Source organism: Montipora foliosa, chromosome 11 (genome assembly GCF_036669935.1).
Source record: "Montipora foliosa isolate CH-2021 chromosome 11, ASM3666993v2, whole genome shotgun sequence".
Taxonomy (NCBI): domain Eukaryota; kingdom Metazoa; phylum Cnidaria; class Anthozoa; order Scleractinia; family Acroporidae; genus Montipora; species Montipora foliosa.
The window spans coordinates 39483546-39501045 of NC_090879.1; the positions used below are offsets into that span (position 1 = coordinate 39483546).

General features: G+C 38.3%; 1 protein-coding gene across 1 annotated transcript in view; it reads right to left on the reverse strand.

The window, feature by feature from the left end:
* Nucleotides 1–17500, reverse strand: part of LOC137976517 (uncharacterized) — a 21212-nt gene that overhangs the window by 160 nt on the left and 3552 nt on the right. The window contains exons 3-8 of the mRNA XM_068823890.1: nt 15808–15893; nt 14524–14588; nt 11774–11888; nt 3556–3617; nt 3257–3384; nt 1–1299 (exon numbers count right to left, since the gene is read on the reverse strand). The exon at nt 1–1299 is cut by the window's left edge and continues 160 nt beyond it. Coding sequence (XP_068679991.1) covers nt 1024–1299; nt 3257–3384; nt 3556–3617; nt 11774–11888; nt 14524–14588; nt 15808–15893 — 732 coding nt within the window. The 3' untranslated portion in view covers nt 1–1023. The remainder of the gene's footprint in view (nt 1300–3256; nt 3385–3555; nt 3618–11773; nt 11889–14523; nt 14589–15807; nt 15894–17500) is intronic.

Genomic DNA, 17500 nt, shown 5'->3' on the forward strand with positions numbered 1-17500 from the left:
GATAATTATCAAGGCCAAAGTTTGTGTTATCTGCCGAAGCCGAAGGCTGAGGCGGATAACACAAACTGAGGCCTTGATAATTATCGCTAACATGCGAATACCGAATTCAATAATTATTTTATTATGCATATTCCTGAGCTGAGCTCCGCCATGACAAAACTGATCAAACTGCTGGTTAGTGTGTTAGGTGACGTCACTTCTGCATGCATAAAACTATTGTCTGTAGGTATGACGTCAATTCTACATATATAAAATCTATTGTTTGTAGGTACGACGTAAGAGAAACAGAGCAAGCAAGAATTAGCTGCGTGCTTATAGCCAATCAAAATCGAGCTGGTGACACCAATGTATAATAATATCTTTTAAAGGACAACCATTCACACAACACGTATGGGTGGCTTACAACTAATCTTTGGAGTCACATGCAGGTAATAAGAGCGATAAAAAATTAATGGCGAGGAAAACAAAACAAATAAAAAAGAGGGGCCACCCTCGATCAATTTGGCATGGTTCTTGTCCGCGATAGCGAGCTGAAATGACTCCAAACCTCTTTATTAGCACATTATTCATCTCTGAAATTGCCTTATTAACCATATTCATTATTGTACTCCCACAAAATAGAGTATTATTTAATAGGTGTACCTCATCTGTTACTCATTTTCCACCAATGTAGTCCGGGAGCGATTCCAGGACTCGGCGTCAAATATGGGTTGAGTTTGTTGGTTCTCCACTCTGCTCGGAGAGGATATCTCCGGGTACTCTGGTTTTTTCTTCTCATCAAAAACCGATCTTTGATTTTATTTGTTTTGAATTCATAAGATTTAGATTTATCACTTGTGCTTATTCTTATTCTTCTCAGTCCCCTGATACGGAATCACTGATAATCATGAAGTATACATGTAAAGTGAACTACACTGGCTTGAGACTGACGTTAGTCGAGCGGTCTTCAGCTTTAGAAACGTGTTGTATGGCCGACTTTTTCGTCTTCACGAGGAGAAGCTGATCGCAAACGACTTCAAGTGTCTAATCTATTTGTTTGAATAATTGATAAAGGTAAGTACATGGAACCGTAATAAGCTGCACAATCCGCCACACTCTGATGCCTGTTAACATGGGTAATAAATCCACACTAGTCGATCTGTTACCGACTCCAGGCGCATTGTAGGAAGTTGTGGTGTCGATGGTGCGAATTACCACTTCGGTGTATACAAATATCGCGATCAAACGAATACATAGCGGTCGAAAAAGGTTTCGGTAAGGTCTAGGTTCTTTTTTGTAAAAGTTACAGCTCTCTTCTTTCTGCAAATAAAATACGAGTTACATAAATACGAACTTACTAGGGAGTTCCAGCAACCGGATTGTAAGCATCACTTTTAAATCCACATATAACCTTGCCCGACAGGAATTAAATGATGGCTCTCCCATCTCATTGAGATTGAATAAATACGAAGGGGAGATTGAGAATGGGCGACTGACTGTTGTGTTTAGGCTGCTGTTGTCACAGAATGGTGAAATTTCTTATTTTAACTCGCCTCTCTCTCTTGAGAATTTACTTGATACTTGAAATAAAATGAAGAAGTGGTCTTCGCACTCATCTCGACTATTTAAGCAATTAGGGATCTTAAGCAAGGCCGACGACGACGTCTTCTAAAAATATTGTTTCCCGTTACTGCAATAATTTTGGGATGACTCCACGTCGCGCGGCATTGTCCACATTGTGAGTCCAGAATAAAATCAGTGAGAACGGTGTAGATACTTAAAAAGAAAATTGAAAATTCGTCGTCAGGTGATCGCGTCCTCCATACATGACCTCAAATTCAATCATTTCACGTCGTTGTCGGGACGAAAACAGCAGAGAAATGTATTAAATGTAAATCGCACGTGTAGGGCGTGAACAGCTATTGTTTCTGCTAATTGAACCTACTGTTTTGTGGCGTTCTCTTAGTCATCGTCGTCGTCCTTGCTTAAGGACGTTCGCGCCAATTGTTTCTGCGCATCCTTACTGCGCACGCAAATGCACTCGCCACGTCATACACGAGCGCGCGCGGTAAGTAATAAAATGAGAAATGACAGGGTAAAAGGCCATTGCTATAACTTTGCCTGGATTTAACGGTCTTGGACGTTCGGTGACCCCTATTTTTCTTTCCACAAACGGATTTTATTTACAATTATCTCCAGGTTGTCCAAAACTGAACAAAAAATCAATGTGGGAAGTTAAAAAAATTTCAAGATTTCTGCTCACGGGACATCAAATTCTGCCATCTTGCGGCTGCAAGGCGCGTGAAACTGTGGTCGCTAAATGCGAACTTGATCTTTAAGGAACCTCACCAGTTGACTAAATTCACTTAATAAGTCCACTTAAACAATATTTGGCAGAGAAGATTGCACTTCAAAGATTTAATTGCAATATATTTGGGTTTACAGACACTGGCCTTATTCGCTAACGAAGCCCGATTTTGTCACATTTAGGGTGTTTTTCCGGGCATGTTCTCTCCAAAACGAAGTCGGTGACTCCCCATTTCTTTTACATTTCTGACATAACTAACTCATCATCTTACAGCGGTAAAAGTTTTAGAAAAAAATCAATGTTGAAAAATTTTCGCGCGAACGTCCTTAAGGTCCCTATTGTCTCTTATAGACACGTAAAAAATTCAGGTGGCTTGAACGGGATTCGAACCCATGACCTCTGCGATGCCGGTGCAATGCTTTACCAACTGAGCTAAGAAGCCACTCACTTGGGAACAGGTCAATTTGTTGGGCTCGTGCTCCAAACAAATTGACCTGCTCCCAAATGAGTGGCTACATAGCTCAGTTGATACATCATTGCACCGGCATCGCAGAGGTTGGGGTTCGAATCCCGTTCAAGCCATCTGAATATTTTCAGGTGGCTATAAGTAAAAAAAATCCAGATAAGTGGGAGGATCAATTCTTCATTTCGTCTAGATCCCGTCCTTCACAATATACATTTCTTTCATTTAGTTGATACCTGTAGCAAACAGGCAAAAAACAAGTTTCTTCTTGGCAATTTTGGGAAAACACAATTTTAAAATACAATACTAATTTGTGTATTGTTCGCCTCTTTTTCATTTCCTCCCCATTTTGGCAAACGGACGCACCTTACTTGTGCCCTCCATGGCACCAGTCACGATCTTACTCGCTTCGTACTGTGCAAAGTCGATTCGCTGTTTATCAGCGCTATTTGTAGGCAGTCTGCAATCTGCAGTCTGCAGTTGTCATCTCAGAAAAGCACGCTCACCTCTTCGGAATAAAACAGTTGTACAATTGCTGCAAAACCAAGCACACTAGCCACTCGTAATAAAGACAAAAGCAGACATACTGGTGAAAGAAAGATGGAAATTATCCTCTGCACACGGGCTACATGTTCTGCAAAACAAATGTGCCACAGTCGATCAATTTCAATTTTAAAAAGACGAAAAAAAGTCAACTGAAAATACGGAATACACCTTCCTTTGATTCGTCTCTATTCTTTATTCCCGTCCTCCAAGCCTCTCTTATTTTTAACTCATACAGATAATCGATTGACGTCTCCCATACCTAGACTCGCCGTAGCCATTGATAACAACAAACTAAGGAACGAGTGGTTATCTGAGATAGATCTGAAAAAAAAATTAACAAAACGTTACATCACTTAATGAAGAGAGGCAGAATGCGACTGGTTGAAGTTGTGTTACCATTCCAGATTAGTCCATGGCTGGCTGAATGAGTAGATAACCCAAAGCAAGGCTTTGATGATTCACGCATTAATGCTCAGCAAAACGGATTAACTGTTCAGTACTTCAACTTATTATCGTAAGGACAGTCCTTGAATTTTTTTTTCGGAAAAGGGACTTGAAAAATTTAAAAAGACATGACATTGACATTGCTTAAGAACTGCTGTAAAGTGAACGATTTATGATTACGGGATCTAAACGATTGAAAAGAGAGCTTGAAAATCAGAGAAGACATTGCACATACAAAAAGCTACGGTCTCCGTTTAAACCGTAAAAAAACAGAAGCCTTTTGGATTGGTGGTAAAGCAAATAGCGAGGAGAAACTTTGCCCTGAAATCCAGCTGAAATGGATGAGGGACAAGGTAAAGACTTTGGGTGTACGGTTGTCAACTGACCCGGTAATAACGATGAAAGCAAACTATAACAAAAAACTAACAAAACTTAAGGCAACTTTGGGCTGTTGGGAATTGCGTCGACTTAGTTTACTTGGTAAAATAACTGTATTAAAAAGTTTAATAATCTCGCAACTTGTTTATATTCTCTCACCTTTGCCAACAGATCAAAGAGTAGTTAACGAAGTTAATAATCTCTGTTACAATTTTCTGTGGGACGGCAAAGGTGACAAAATTAAGCGTGATACTATGATTAGTGATTATGAACAGGGTGGACTAAAGATGGTTGATGTAAAGATTTTTAGCAAGGCTTTGAAGGCAACTTGGATTAAGAAATACCTCGACCAAAATAACCACGCAAAATGGAAACTTTTTTTTGACCTGCAACTGCGAGATCTCGGTGGTGCTACCTTTTTTAGAGGTAATCTAAATCAAAAAGATTTGTTAAAAGTTGGAAAAGTATCGGACGTTTTCCTGGAAGAAATACTACAAATTTGGTCAGAAGTTACTTTTGAAGATTGCATGTCCTCTGTCACCCAGCTACGGTCACAGTCAATTCTCTTGTACTAGTCGAAAATAAACCAATATACTACGCACTATGGGCTACTAAGGGAATTCAGGTGGTCAGCGATTTAATGGTTAATGAGTCCACTTTTTTATCTTTCTCAGAATTTAAAAACCGTTCTAGATTTAAACCAAGTTTTCTGTCTTTTCTTGGAGTCATCTCGGCTATAAAGCAGTTGTGGGAAACAACCAATGGGAAAAACCTAAGCGAAGTTTCGGCGGGACTACAATACGTTTAGTGAAAAAGTTCTGATGGCAAATAAATCAAACAGAATAGTGTACCAAAAGCTTGTGGAAAAAAACAAAAACAAAACAGCCCTTGAATAGTCAGAAGAAGTGGTCAGCAGATTGCGTAATTGAACCAAACGAAACTGTTGACTGGGTGGTCGTGTATCGAAAACCCTTTGAATGTACCAAAATCTCTAAACTTCTAGTATTTCAATTTAAGGTTTTTCACAGGCGATTAGCCACCAATAATTTTCTGAAAAAAATAAACTTTATTGATAGCGATCTCTGCAGTTTCTGTCAACGGGAAGAGAAATCACTCATTCACTTACTCTGGACTTGCACTGTAACGTCCCGTTTTTTGGGAAGCTTTTAAGGAATGGCTGATTCGTGACAAAGCTTTTCCTACGCTGGACTTGTCACCATCATTAGTTATTGGTCTAAAGCCTCAATTAATGCAAAACAAGAATCACTACTTTTTATTTTTGGTCGCGAGGTATTACATTTGGACCTACAGAACACGCAGTCAATGTCCTAAAATAGAAGGCTTCCACCCATTCCTCTCACATTACAATCCTACGACTTGTAATTTAAAAAATCTAATTACTTTTTGTGTTGCAAAGGGCTTTTTTATTATTTTATTTTGCATCATTGTTTTGTATGTTGTAATGTATTTTTAGTTGTTTCTATTATAAATTACATGCAACTGTCCATTAGCCTAAAACTACTTCATGTAACTAAATTATAATTACAATTTAAAAAATAAATAAAATAAATAAAAATTTAAAAAAAGGATTACCAGAACAAAGTTAAGACCTTACTGGATGACACCAACACCTATGAGAAATTGACATCCGACCCAACTAGATCTATTAAGAACAAGCTCATTCAAACTTTGAGGGATTGGCGAAGAGAGGGCAGAATTTCTGACTATACAGCCAACTGTAACCCACAGCAGAGAATATTCCTAAATTCTGCGGTCTTTCCAAAATCCATAAGAAAGATGGTCCGCTACGACCAATAGTCTCAAGCATTGGTAGTGTGATGTAAAATATTGCCAAGTTCCTTGCCAAGATACTAAGACGTCTTGTAGGTCTCAACGATCACCATATCATCAATAGTGAGGATTTCATCAACAAAATCGCAGATCTTGAAGTACCCCCGGGACAGAAACTCGTGTCATACGATGTTTCGGCGTTGTTTACGAGTATCCCGATCAACGAAGCTATGCCAATTGTTATATCGAAACTGGAAGGTGACCCAATTTTACCAGATAGATGTTTTCTGGATGTACCACAATTATCCACCCACCCTACTTGAACTGTGCCTTTCAAGTACCTACTTCACATTCCAGAAAGAATTCTGTAAGCAAAAACAAGGGGCCGCGATGGGTTCCCCAATTTCCCCCATAGTCGCAAACCTTTACATGGAACGCTTTGAGAGCAGAGCATTGGATACCGCACCTAACCGGCCAGCTATGTGGTATCGATATGTTGATGACACGATGACCAAAATTCATGAATGCGCAGCGAGCTCATTTTCCGATCATCTCAATTCCATCAATCCACACATCCAGTTCACTTCGGAGGAAGAAAAGAACGGCAGAATGTCATTTCTTGACACCTGCCCTCGCGTGAACAAGGATGGCTCAACAGAGGTCACCGTATACGTATACATATACCCACTCATACTGATTAATATCTGAATTTCCATTCTAACCATCACCTGCAACATAAAAGAGCTGTAGTTAACACTCTGTTACTTCCAGCTCAAACTTTGGTGTCTGAAGAAGTTGACAAGCTAAAGGAAATTCAACACGCTAAGCAAGCCTTGAAAGCCAACAACTATCCTGATTGGATGCTAACCATACCGAACACTGGATCTGTTTCAAGAGTTTCCGAAGAATCCGTTAACGAGAAGAGAATATATGCGTCAGCGCCATACATCAAGGGCACTTCGGAACGCCTCCAAAGAGCATTTAAATCACACGAGGTCCCACTTGTCCACAAGCCTTTCAATTCCTTAAGATCACCACTAGCTCGTGTTAAGGATAAAACAGAAAACCTTAAAAAGTGTGTGACAGTCTATCACATCCATTGCGAACAATGTGACAAAGTTTTGTGGGCGAAACTTCTCTGTTATTAGAAACTCGAGTTAAGGAACATCTTTCTCAGCTGTTCATGAACATTGTAAGCTCACGGGTCATTCAGTGGATTCCAGCAAGACAAAATTCTTGCCATGGAGAATAACACATTCAAACGCCGCATAAGGGAGGCAATTGAGATAAGATTACGTAAGCCGTCTTTGAACAGGAACAATGGCTTCGAATTAGCCAGCATCTATGACACCATCTTAGCCCCCTCGAGACCATTATAAAACCCTTCTTAACATTCAACGATTAGCATTGTGGCTGACGAAGTTCGGTGGATCCGAACGAAATATCCCACTTTTAAGTTTTAAATTGCGCTCTGTGCCCACAAGGTGGCCCACAATGGACATGCTGCAAATTAAAGAGTTGCTTCAAATAAAATAAAGTTGCTGCAAATTAAAAAAAAGGTGGGAATGATTTCCGTACAGGTCCCTACTTCATTATACATGCAGAATAAATTAATTATTCATTCGCGCTATTGTTTTGTAGAACAATACGTATACCCAAGAGAACCGAATATATACATGGGTAATTTGTACTTACGGGATGAATAAAAACGGATCTCATTTATCTCTCCCTCCCTCTCTCTCTTCTTTCCCTTCATCGCCCACACCATTACTCCTTTTCGTTCCAGCTTTCCTCTTTCTATCCCTTCGTCTTGTTCTTATTTCCAGATCCCGCTCGGCTTTTTCTGCCATTTAATCCCATGACATGTCACTCACAGCTTGCCTTGAACTGCAACCCACTGTAAACCTCTGGATTACTTGTCCCTGTTCTTTACCACTGAGCTAACGTGTCAAGTTGCTAATTCACACCTTGAAAATGATATTTATTTTGAATTCTGGCTGACTATTTACATAACAATGATACGTAATTATATACACGTGCCGCGCCGAGCACCTACAATCGAACTTACACTTGTAGGTTACCGTTAAGAGATCCCTGTTTTACTACTCTTGAAACAACCCATCCCTTTAATAATGCTAAGGAACATCTTTCTCAGCTGTTCATGAACATTGTAAGCTCACGGGTCATTCAGTGGATTCCAGCAAGACAAAATTCTTGCCATGGAGAATAACACATTCAAACGCCGCATAAGGGAGGCAATTGAGATAAGATTACGTAAGCCGTCTTTGAACAGGAACAATGGCTTCGAATTAGCCAGCATCTATGACACCATCTTAGCCCCCTCGAGACCATTATAAAACCCTTCTTAACATTCAACGATTAGCATTGTGGCTGACGAAGTTCGGTGGATCCGAACGAAATATCCCACTTTTAAGTTTTAAATTGCGCTCTGTGCCCACAAGGTGGCCCACAATGGACATGCTGCAAATTAAAGAGTTGCTTCAAATAAAATAAAGTTGCTGCAAATTAAAAAAAAGGTGGGAATGATTTCCGTACAGGTCCCTACTTCATTATACATGCAGAATAAATTAATTATTCATTCGCGCTATTGTTTTGTAGAACAATACGTATACCCAAGAGAACCGAATATATACATGGGTAATTTGTACTTACGGGATGAATAAAAACGGATCTCATTTATCTCTCCCTCCCTCTCTCTCTTCTTTCCCTTCATCGCCCACACCATTACTCCTTTTCGTTCCAGCTTTCCTCTTTCTATCCCTTCGTCTTGTTCTTATTTCCAGATCCCGCTCGGCTTTTTCTGCCATTTAATCCCATGACATGTCACTCACAGCTTGCCTTGAACTGCAACCCACTGTAAACCTCTGGATTACTTGTCCCTGTTCTTTACCACTGAGCTAACGTGTCAAGTTGCTAATTCACACCTTGAAAATGATATTTATTTTGAATTCTGGCTGACTATTTACATAACAATGATACGTAATTATATACACGTGCCGCGCCGAGCACCTACAATCGAACTTACACTTGTAGGTTACCGTTAAGAGATCCCTGTTTTACTACTCTTGAAACAACCCATCCCTTTAATAATGCTAACCGTAACCCTAATTACGACTAAAGGCACTGTTTAGGCTTAAGATTAGTCCCTGTGATAGTTTTAGGTTTTCCAGTATTGCTGTGAACTGTGACCTGCTTTTCCTTCATGCTCCGTGCGTGCGGCACACTTATAAGTTCACTGCGTGGAAGAGTATACTACGCTTAAAGTCTGATTGGTGCATCTTTCATGGGAAACCTTCATGCACGAGTTCATTGCAATTAAAATCGTTTCATATTTCCCTTATTTTGAAGCAAACTTGTGTCTTCGTAATAATCAAGATGGCTACCGAAGTAAAAGGGTCACAGCAATGGGAGATTTGATCATTTGGAAATTGTCCCTGCTTAATAGCCTTTCCAGAGTTGTGCATACAGTGGTGCAAAGAAAACAATTTACTTTCGTCTTCCGTGTCCAAAACCTGTGTGAAAACGCAGTCAGTTGGCAAAGACAAAGTGCCGCATCGGGAGATGGATCTGTTTCGCGATGCTCTAGAAAAAACTGCAATGGATAGCCTTCAATCCGCCAGAACACATATTAATTTTCTTACGGAAACTTTCCTTGAAAAAATATTAGCCCTAGCTACCTGTGGCCCGAAAGTTTACAACTGCCTACAAGACAAGGGCTAACATCATCTCACCGCAGTTAACCATCGCCTAAACTTCATCGACCCAGACAAACGAGCCCACAGCAGGGCATTGAAAAGACATGATAGGGAATGAAACGAAGTATGCCTCGTACGGGAACATCCATGGATCTCTACCAAAGCTATTTACTTGGAAGTATCATTGAGCATATTGCCGATCTCTACAAAGAGCGATAAATCGCAAAATCCCTCTAAATGCACCGTTCGTGATCCTAAATACAGGAAAGGAAGAAAATATACACTTTGCAGTGTCTCGGCGAATTTTTAAGCAGACAGGAAGAACAATTTCACGATAAAAAGAGCAGGTAGCCATTAAATTTCTTATGACAGTACTTTTATTTGGTTTGTTTGTTATGTTTGCGAATCTGAACCCTATTACAACGATTGCTTGAAACTCCACTTCTTGCGGTTATTCTAAAACTGAAAAATGGGTAAAATTGCAGGAAAAGTGCCGAAATTGCAGGAAAAACTGTTCGATTTTCCGTATTTCAGACAATTTCGACCGACTTTTTTTAAGTCCATATAGACTTAGAAAAAAAACCTCTAAAAAGAAAGAACAAAGCGCCACAGTCCCAAAGGACGTCTATTGTTATCGCTATTGTTTTCTTGAAACAAAGGAGTGTATGTATAATGAAGTAGGGACCTGTGCGGAAATCTTGCCAAAAGGTGCTTCAAATAAAATAACGTTGCTGCAAATAAAATAAACTTACTTCAAATTTAAAAAAGTTGCTGCAAATTAAAACATCAAAAGCATGCGCGCGCACTGAAGGAAGGACAGGAACAAAACACAGGTCACAGGTCCCAAGTGAAATGTCATTGTTTTACCAATACAGAAACAACCCTAACTGTTTAGAGATGCTAACATCAAGCCTAATTAGGACTAAGGTTAGCTTTAATGAATGTTTAGGATACTTTCTGTATTGCTAAAACAATCACCTGTGAGTTGTACCTGCCCTTCCTTTAGTGCGCACGCATACTTTTGATGTTTTAATTCCCAGCAACTCGTTTTGTAAATTTGCAGCAACTTTATTTTATTTGCAGCATGTCCCTTGGGGGTCACCGTATGTTGCAGGCTCAAGCCACAATTTTTAACTTATTATAAGATTAAATAGCAAGGGAACTCCGCTTTTAGGCTTCAGACTAACTCTGTATGCAATGATTTTTCAACTTTTACTTCATTTCATTATCCAACCGTATTAGTTATTGCATAAAAAACGCACAAAACGAGTACAAATATTCCACGATATTGTACAGTTAGTTATTTGTACACTTGGTTATTGTACAGTAGGGAACTGGTTTGACTAGTTTAGCTGCTGGCATTGCCCTGCACACACAAATCTGTTGCATGTTCTCCGTTGTTGACAATTCATTTGCGAAAAATTTAGTGCAAAAACGGGATGCACCCAGCTCCGAATGGGCTTCATAGCTCAGTAGGTAGAGGAAGTGCAACCCAATTGCATGGTCATGGGTTCATATCCCGTTCAAGCCTGGATGTTTTCTGGTTTCCCTTGCAACTAAACTAACTGAGACGATGTTTTCAACTTTTGTCTCACATTGCATGTGACACCATACCTGCCAACCCCCAGAGTACAAAAATCTGGAGACGTCTAGAAATCTTTCCATTTTTGACAATGTCTGAATACTCTCCGAAAATCACCCGAAGGTCTTCTGAATTTCCCCGACGTCTCTCAGTTAGAACAGCATTTATCTACCATATTGCTACTGTTCCCATAACCATGTTAACTTTCTACCATGTATTGTGCAATTTCATTGGTGGACTTTTGACCAATTACGATACTCGTTAAATATACATCAACTTCATTGCTCTGTTTTACTTTTTCTGATCGAGAACAGCTCAAATAAGAGCACTAAATCCACTTCTTGTTTCATTTCCCTTTTTAACATCTCGAAATAATGAAGTAAATGAAAATTTTTTGAAAAAGGCCACGGTAAGTATTTCACGGGAGATTTGGTGTTCTAACCGGGAGACCGGGAGATGTGATGAACAAACTTGGAGACTCCCGGGAAAACCGGGAGAGTTGGCAGGTATTCATGTCCAAAATACCCAATAGTTCAAAATCGATTCTACATAATTCTTACACTTACTGCAGCCATTGTGCTGGAGCATCAAGTGAATTTTCCTGCATTAATCTCTCTTGTTTCATAGACCAAATTATAAACATCATTTGCAGAGCGACAAAAGCTGCATCAGAAATGATACCTAAAGAAAACAAGACGCCTAAGAACGTTTCCGTGGGATCCACAAATAGTTAAATAAATTGTCCATTTATAGCAAACCACCATGCTTAGTCAGAGCAAAGAAATCACGTGTAAAATTTGGAAAGTGGCGAAAGTTTACCAGACAGATAACCCTGTAACTTTAAGTAGCTGTTACTTGTTGCACTACAGAGAAATAAAGGTTATCTATTAATTGATACAAGTAAATTTGCCAACGGAAACACTCAGTACAGCAGCGATCAGACTTTACTGTTCCCAATCATTACTTAATAGTTTAGATCACATTCATGCTCGTGCATGTCGTATAATTAATCGTCTCCCTTCTTCACAAGAAAGTAGCTCATGTTTGCTTCACTGTAATTGGCTTCCTATCAATTATTTATATAAAAGACGTATATTATTTACGATGCATCAAATTTTTGTAGGAGCTGCCCCCAGCCAAATTTTGGATATGTTTTCAATATCATCCAGATCAACAAGATTTTGTAATCAATTTGATATTATTAGGGTAAAGTCTGAACTTGGGAGAAGTTCTCTCCAATATAGAGGCCCAAATATCTGGAACTTTATAAGTAAAAAAGTTAAACTATGTAATGTTAGCATAGAAGGGTTTAAAGCAATACTCAGAAAGCATGCAAAAGACATTCTTAATTTTTCATTCAATAAGGAAGCTATTGTAATTTCAAACACGAATGATGACTTTATTTATTATTAATTTTAAGTATTCATCACTGAAGTCCACTATGAAGTTTATTTATTATTATTTATTATCTATTTTAATCTATACCTGCTTACAGAAGTACTGTTATGGGGTATGTAGAGAGATGGGATACACTCTTTAGTAGATGTCTTATCCTATCTTTATGGCAGCTTTTTTGTAATTGAGCATATGGAGTAATTGTAATTGTAATTGTTTTAGTCTATATTTTATTTCATATATTCTAAATAGTTTTACATAGCAGGTCCACATCAGCTGATAGCTGCCGATGCAACTATTACTTTGTAATTTTTGTAATTTTAACCTGCTTTCTCAAATAAAGAATTGAAATTGAATTGACTTTTACTAAAGAATATGGAGGAATGACAGGATATTAAGGTGAGATTTCTTTGGAATACTGAATGAAGATGAACCACTTCATTTATTTGCTTTGTTTTGCGTACAAACCGAATTCGAATTAAGTAAGATTATTCACAAACATTAAAAACAATACACCTTTACTGTAGGGTAGTATGAACTCCTAAATTTCATGAAATACACCAGTTCAACTGTTGCCAATTAAGAATTGCACAAAAAGCAAAATTTAATTTATGGATTGTTTGGTTGAATTCAGAAGCTACTACGATGACCAATGTGTTTCTATGCGAGTTCTTTTTGGTTTTGGATATCATTTTAAACCGACGCCATATTGTGTTTACAGACGCTAATTTGCCTCGCCGAAGAAGATATCTCGCTCTTAAGATATGTTACAAAGATTAGTGCTAACTGGCGATACCGGAGTTTCTTTAAAAAATCCTGGTCCTGGTGAATACAGCTTCAATGACAATGATGAACAACCTACTCGAAGCTCGCAGTCTTCCACCTATGCTTGTAACGGTAATTCCTTCCTTGAGCCTCCATATAAATGCTTGAATATTTGTCATTACAATATTTGTTCATTGACAAACAAGCTCAACGAAATTAAGCTACTTTTACAGAGGAAGTGTTTTATGAAAGTGCCGTCTACAAAGAACATCCGCCCAAGTTTGTGGATCGACCTGTGACTTGGGTAATGGAGACACTTTCGTGTACCAATATCCAGCGATCATTTTGGCCAAATTTCGTAAAAATCCGACAAATCTACATACCCTGCCCTGTAAATTCAGTTGAAAATAAACCCAGAGTTTTCGGGCAGAAAAGATTTTACACGTTTTCACACCTTGTCAATGTGAATGCGGTCATGCTGCTATGATGCTGCCCACAAATCAAGGTAATAAGGCCCCCTGATGAGGTTTGTCAGGAAACAGTTTTGAATTTGCGGGAAAAGGCATTCAGCAATGCATCATTAGTCACAGATTATTTGTACCTGATTGCAGACTTAGCCCTTGTTGCTAGCAGCGAGCTGCGTTTTCTTTGTTTCCTCATTCAAATCTTTCTTTTTTTTCATGCCCGGTCTTTTATCTTCCTTTTTACCCTGGAGAACTTTCCAGTTTCGACTTCTCCCCTTGTTTCGTACGTCCTTGCTTATACATGTAGGTACCTAACATTACTACATGACCATCTGCTAACTTTAGACAATATCTGGTTAAAGTGAACCGGGACAAGGACTGGGACAAAAAAAGGTCAGAACCGGTGTCAAAGTTACATTGTACGCTTTGTTTTAAGTGTTTTTAATTTCTTTGGAGGAATCCTTGCTGCGTTTAGAGCAATACATGCAGCATGCCTTACAAATTTTAATGCAATTGGTGTACAAAAAAATTCATAATTTTTCTTCCCTCTTCTTTTCCATCTTCCTGCACCCAATTAGACCTGTGATAGTTTTTCTCAAAACCTATAGCCACCATTAATATTATAGCACGAAATAATTGGCCAGATTTTGACCAAATAACCAAAAATAAGAATGCAATCCGAATACAAATACCTTCCTCCTTGCACAAGCAAACAACAAACATAAGGACTGAGAAAAAGACAGCAAAACAACCAATCCTGCCATACAACATTTAGAAAACACATACTAGTAAGATAAAATCATCACCACTCAGGCTGACAAAGCAGGTTATTTCATAACATAGTATAAGTGTTGAATTATGAACTCAAGGGATCAGTCTTGCAACAAGTAATTACTGAAAATGAACTACATAACGAAGTAAGAATTACATGTAAGACCTTGATCTTGATACACACTTTACTTACACTTGTTAACTCATTGACTCCTGGACTGCCTCCCATTGATAGGTAAAATCATCTGGCGTTAGACAGTCGTCAGTCACCAGGGTTAACAAGTAATTTGCATAAAAACTTCTTTCAACAAAATCATTAGAAAGTGCCTTAATGCAGACAGACAAGGTTTTCAAATCACTAAATGACTGACATGTTTTAAAAGTACCCATTCAAAATAGCATTTATTTAAGTCTAAGCACTCATTTTAAATGGTTAGCATTCAATCACTGCACCAAGTACCTACATGTATATCACTTACAGTAACACAATGAAAATTTAAAGCCAATAGCTTCAGTTCCTGGTGGAGTACCATGGTGCAATGTAACTGGAGTGAATGATGACGGGTGAGATTTTCATACAGTGCCAAGTGGTCACATAAATAAATAAATCTGATATTTTGTGAAGATCAACATGAAATTAAGAAATCATTTGAATGCTGGACAGTCTGGGTATTTTCAAAATTCTGTCTGGCTGCAGGACTTCTAGACACAGCCAAATTACTTACATGTACAAAGACTTCTCTAGTTTTAACAATGAGTTGTGCTTTCTGACCTCTACTTCGCACCAATAGATGTACATTTTCAGTAAAAGTCTTTAATGAAAGAATTTCTTGTTAAAAATGTCAAGTATGCAGGGTTTAATTTTGAGTTCCAACTAACAATGCATTGGAAAAGCACTTTCCGTATTTGATCAAGTTTGGAAAATTTAACAAAAAGGTGCTTAAATCGTAAAATCTGCTACAGAAAAACAGGATGCTGACTTAAAATTATGCAGGGACTTTAGTCAAATTTTTCAAGATGTCATCATTCTTTAACTTACTGAGCCCTAAGAGTGAGACTTAATAGTCTATAGATTTTACTCAGTCTAACGCCAGACAATTTTACTCGTCAGTGGGGAGTCCCAGGGCATTTGAGGTCTGAATGGGTTAAGTTTCAAGATAACGATGACTAAATTCACCAGAGAATGTTAATATGTAGCCTCTTACCAAATCTCTTGTGAATCAGAAAATATTTTAAAACCAAGATATGTTGACAAAAGGTATGAAACTCCAGATATTGCTATGATACAGGACTGCAAGAAAAAAATTGAAGTAATGGGTGAAGACAATTCTTAAAGAACAATTTGCAAATATGAACAGTGTGACATCTTAGTGGTTGACTGACTATTTAGGTATACTGGTACTATGATACATCACAGCAAATATCCATCTTCTCCTTTAAAAAAATCAATAGTAGAAATTACTGTACTGAATTAATTAAGGTATGCGGTGCCAGAATATTATAAACGGTCTCGGCAATAACTGAAATAAGCTCTAACTGTCTCAATTTGCCACAATCTTGATTTTTTTTTCCAGATATCACAAAAACCGCATCCATTCATAGTTGAGAATCACACGATTACTGGCAGCTCTTTTCTATGGGTAAAGGGTAACAGATAACGGGTAAAGAGTAGAGGGTGAAGTAGCCTGTTTCAGGCTTCCAGATCATGAGATGGTAGAGAAAGAGAAAAAAAATGCATACGAAAAATGAGTGGGGGCTACGCAGTTGTTTTCGTTTTCCCGACTATCTGGGAGCCTGGAACAGGCTAAGGGGGTTAGTACTGTATTTATCTTACAAAATTCAGCATTTTTATTTCTTTAATTTTCAACAATTAACCTGACCCTTGACTTAAGAATTACCACGAGTGACATTACCTTGTCATTCTCATTTCATAGTCTTTCAAGTTCCTTGAAAGTGATAACAAAACTTGCATGTAGTTCAATTATACCCACTGGGAGGTGACAGAACAAGGTAAGTTATGGAGTAAAGACAAAAGTGGTTTTTGTTTGAGTGTCATATGAGTGCTAAAACATGCGCAATTTATAAGGTCACTTGGAACTCACAAAGCAAATTAATGCATTGAACAAAGAAATGCCTATTCTGAGTTGTTGTTTGCCTCTTTTTTGAACGTGAGTGCTCTTGTAAAACCACTGAAAAACTCTCAGTGCAGAGTAAAGAACCAACAAACTCAACCCACATATGACGCCAAGTCTGGGAATCGAACCTGGGTTTGAGCCACCTTAAGTTACATCTTGTTGGCTGGGGATACTACTTGATTTGCTGACTACCCAGAATTCTTCGTATTGTTGACTCTTTTCTTGCATTCTTCCTTCAATCTCATTCCTTTAGTTTACCAAAGAATATGGGATAAAATCGTTTTATTCTTTTATTCTCTTGTTCGCATAGTCACCATGGGTAGCTTGCTCTTATTAGCTTGGAATTTATTTCCCTTGAGTATTAAATCTTATCCAATCCGTGCTCAATTTCATTAATTTTACTCTTGGTAATTCTTAGGTCGCGGGTCAGGTTGTTGAAAATTGAAGAAATTAAAATGCTGAAGTTTAAAATTAAAATATGAAGCGCTGGATGCAAAAGCCCAGGAAGTGACAATTTGGGTCGATTTTTAGTTTTACTCAAAACTAGCCCAAATTTTCCAAGTTGACTGGAAATGAACTTAAGAACATTGCCCTGGCATTTTTTAAACTGATTTGAGCTTTGTTTTTGAGAAATACTGGATATGAACTCAACAGCACTGGATGTGAACTCAAAGGTTCCAGGTTAAATTCATAGCTTAATCAAGAATTGCTCTCTTTGTATCATGATTATGGACCCCGACCGTGCCAGCTATAAGCAGCCAGG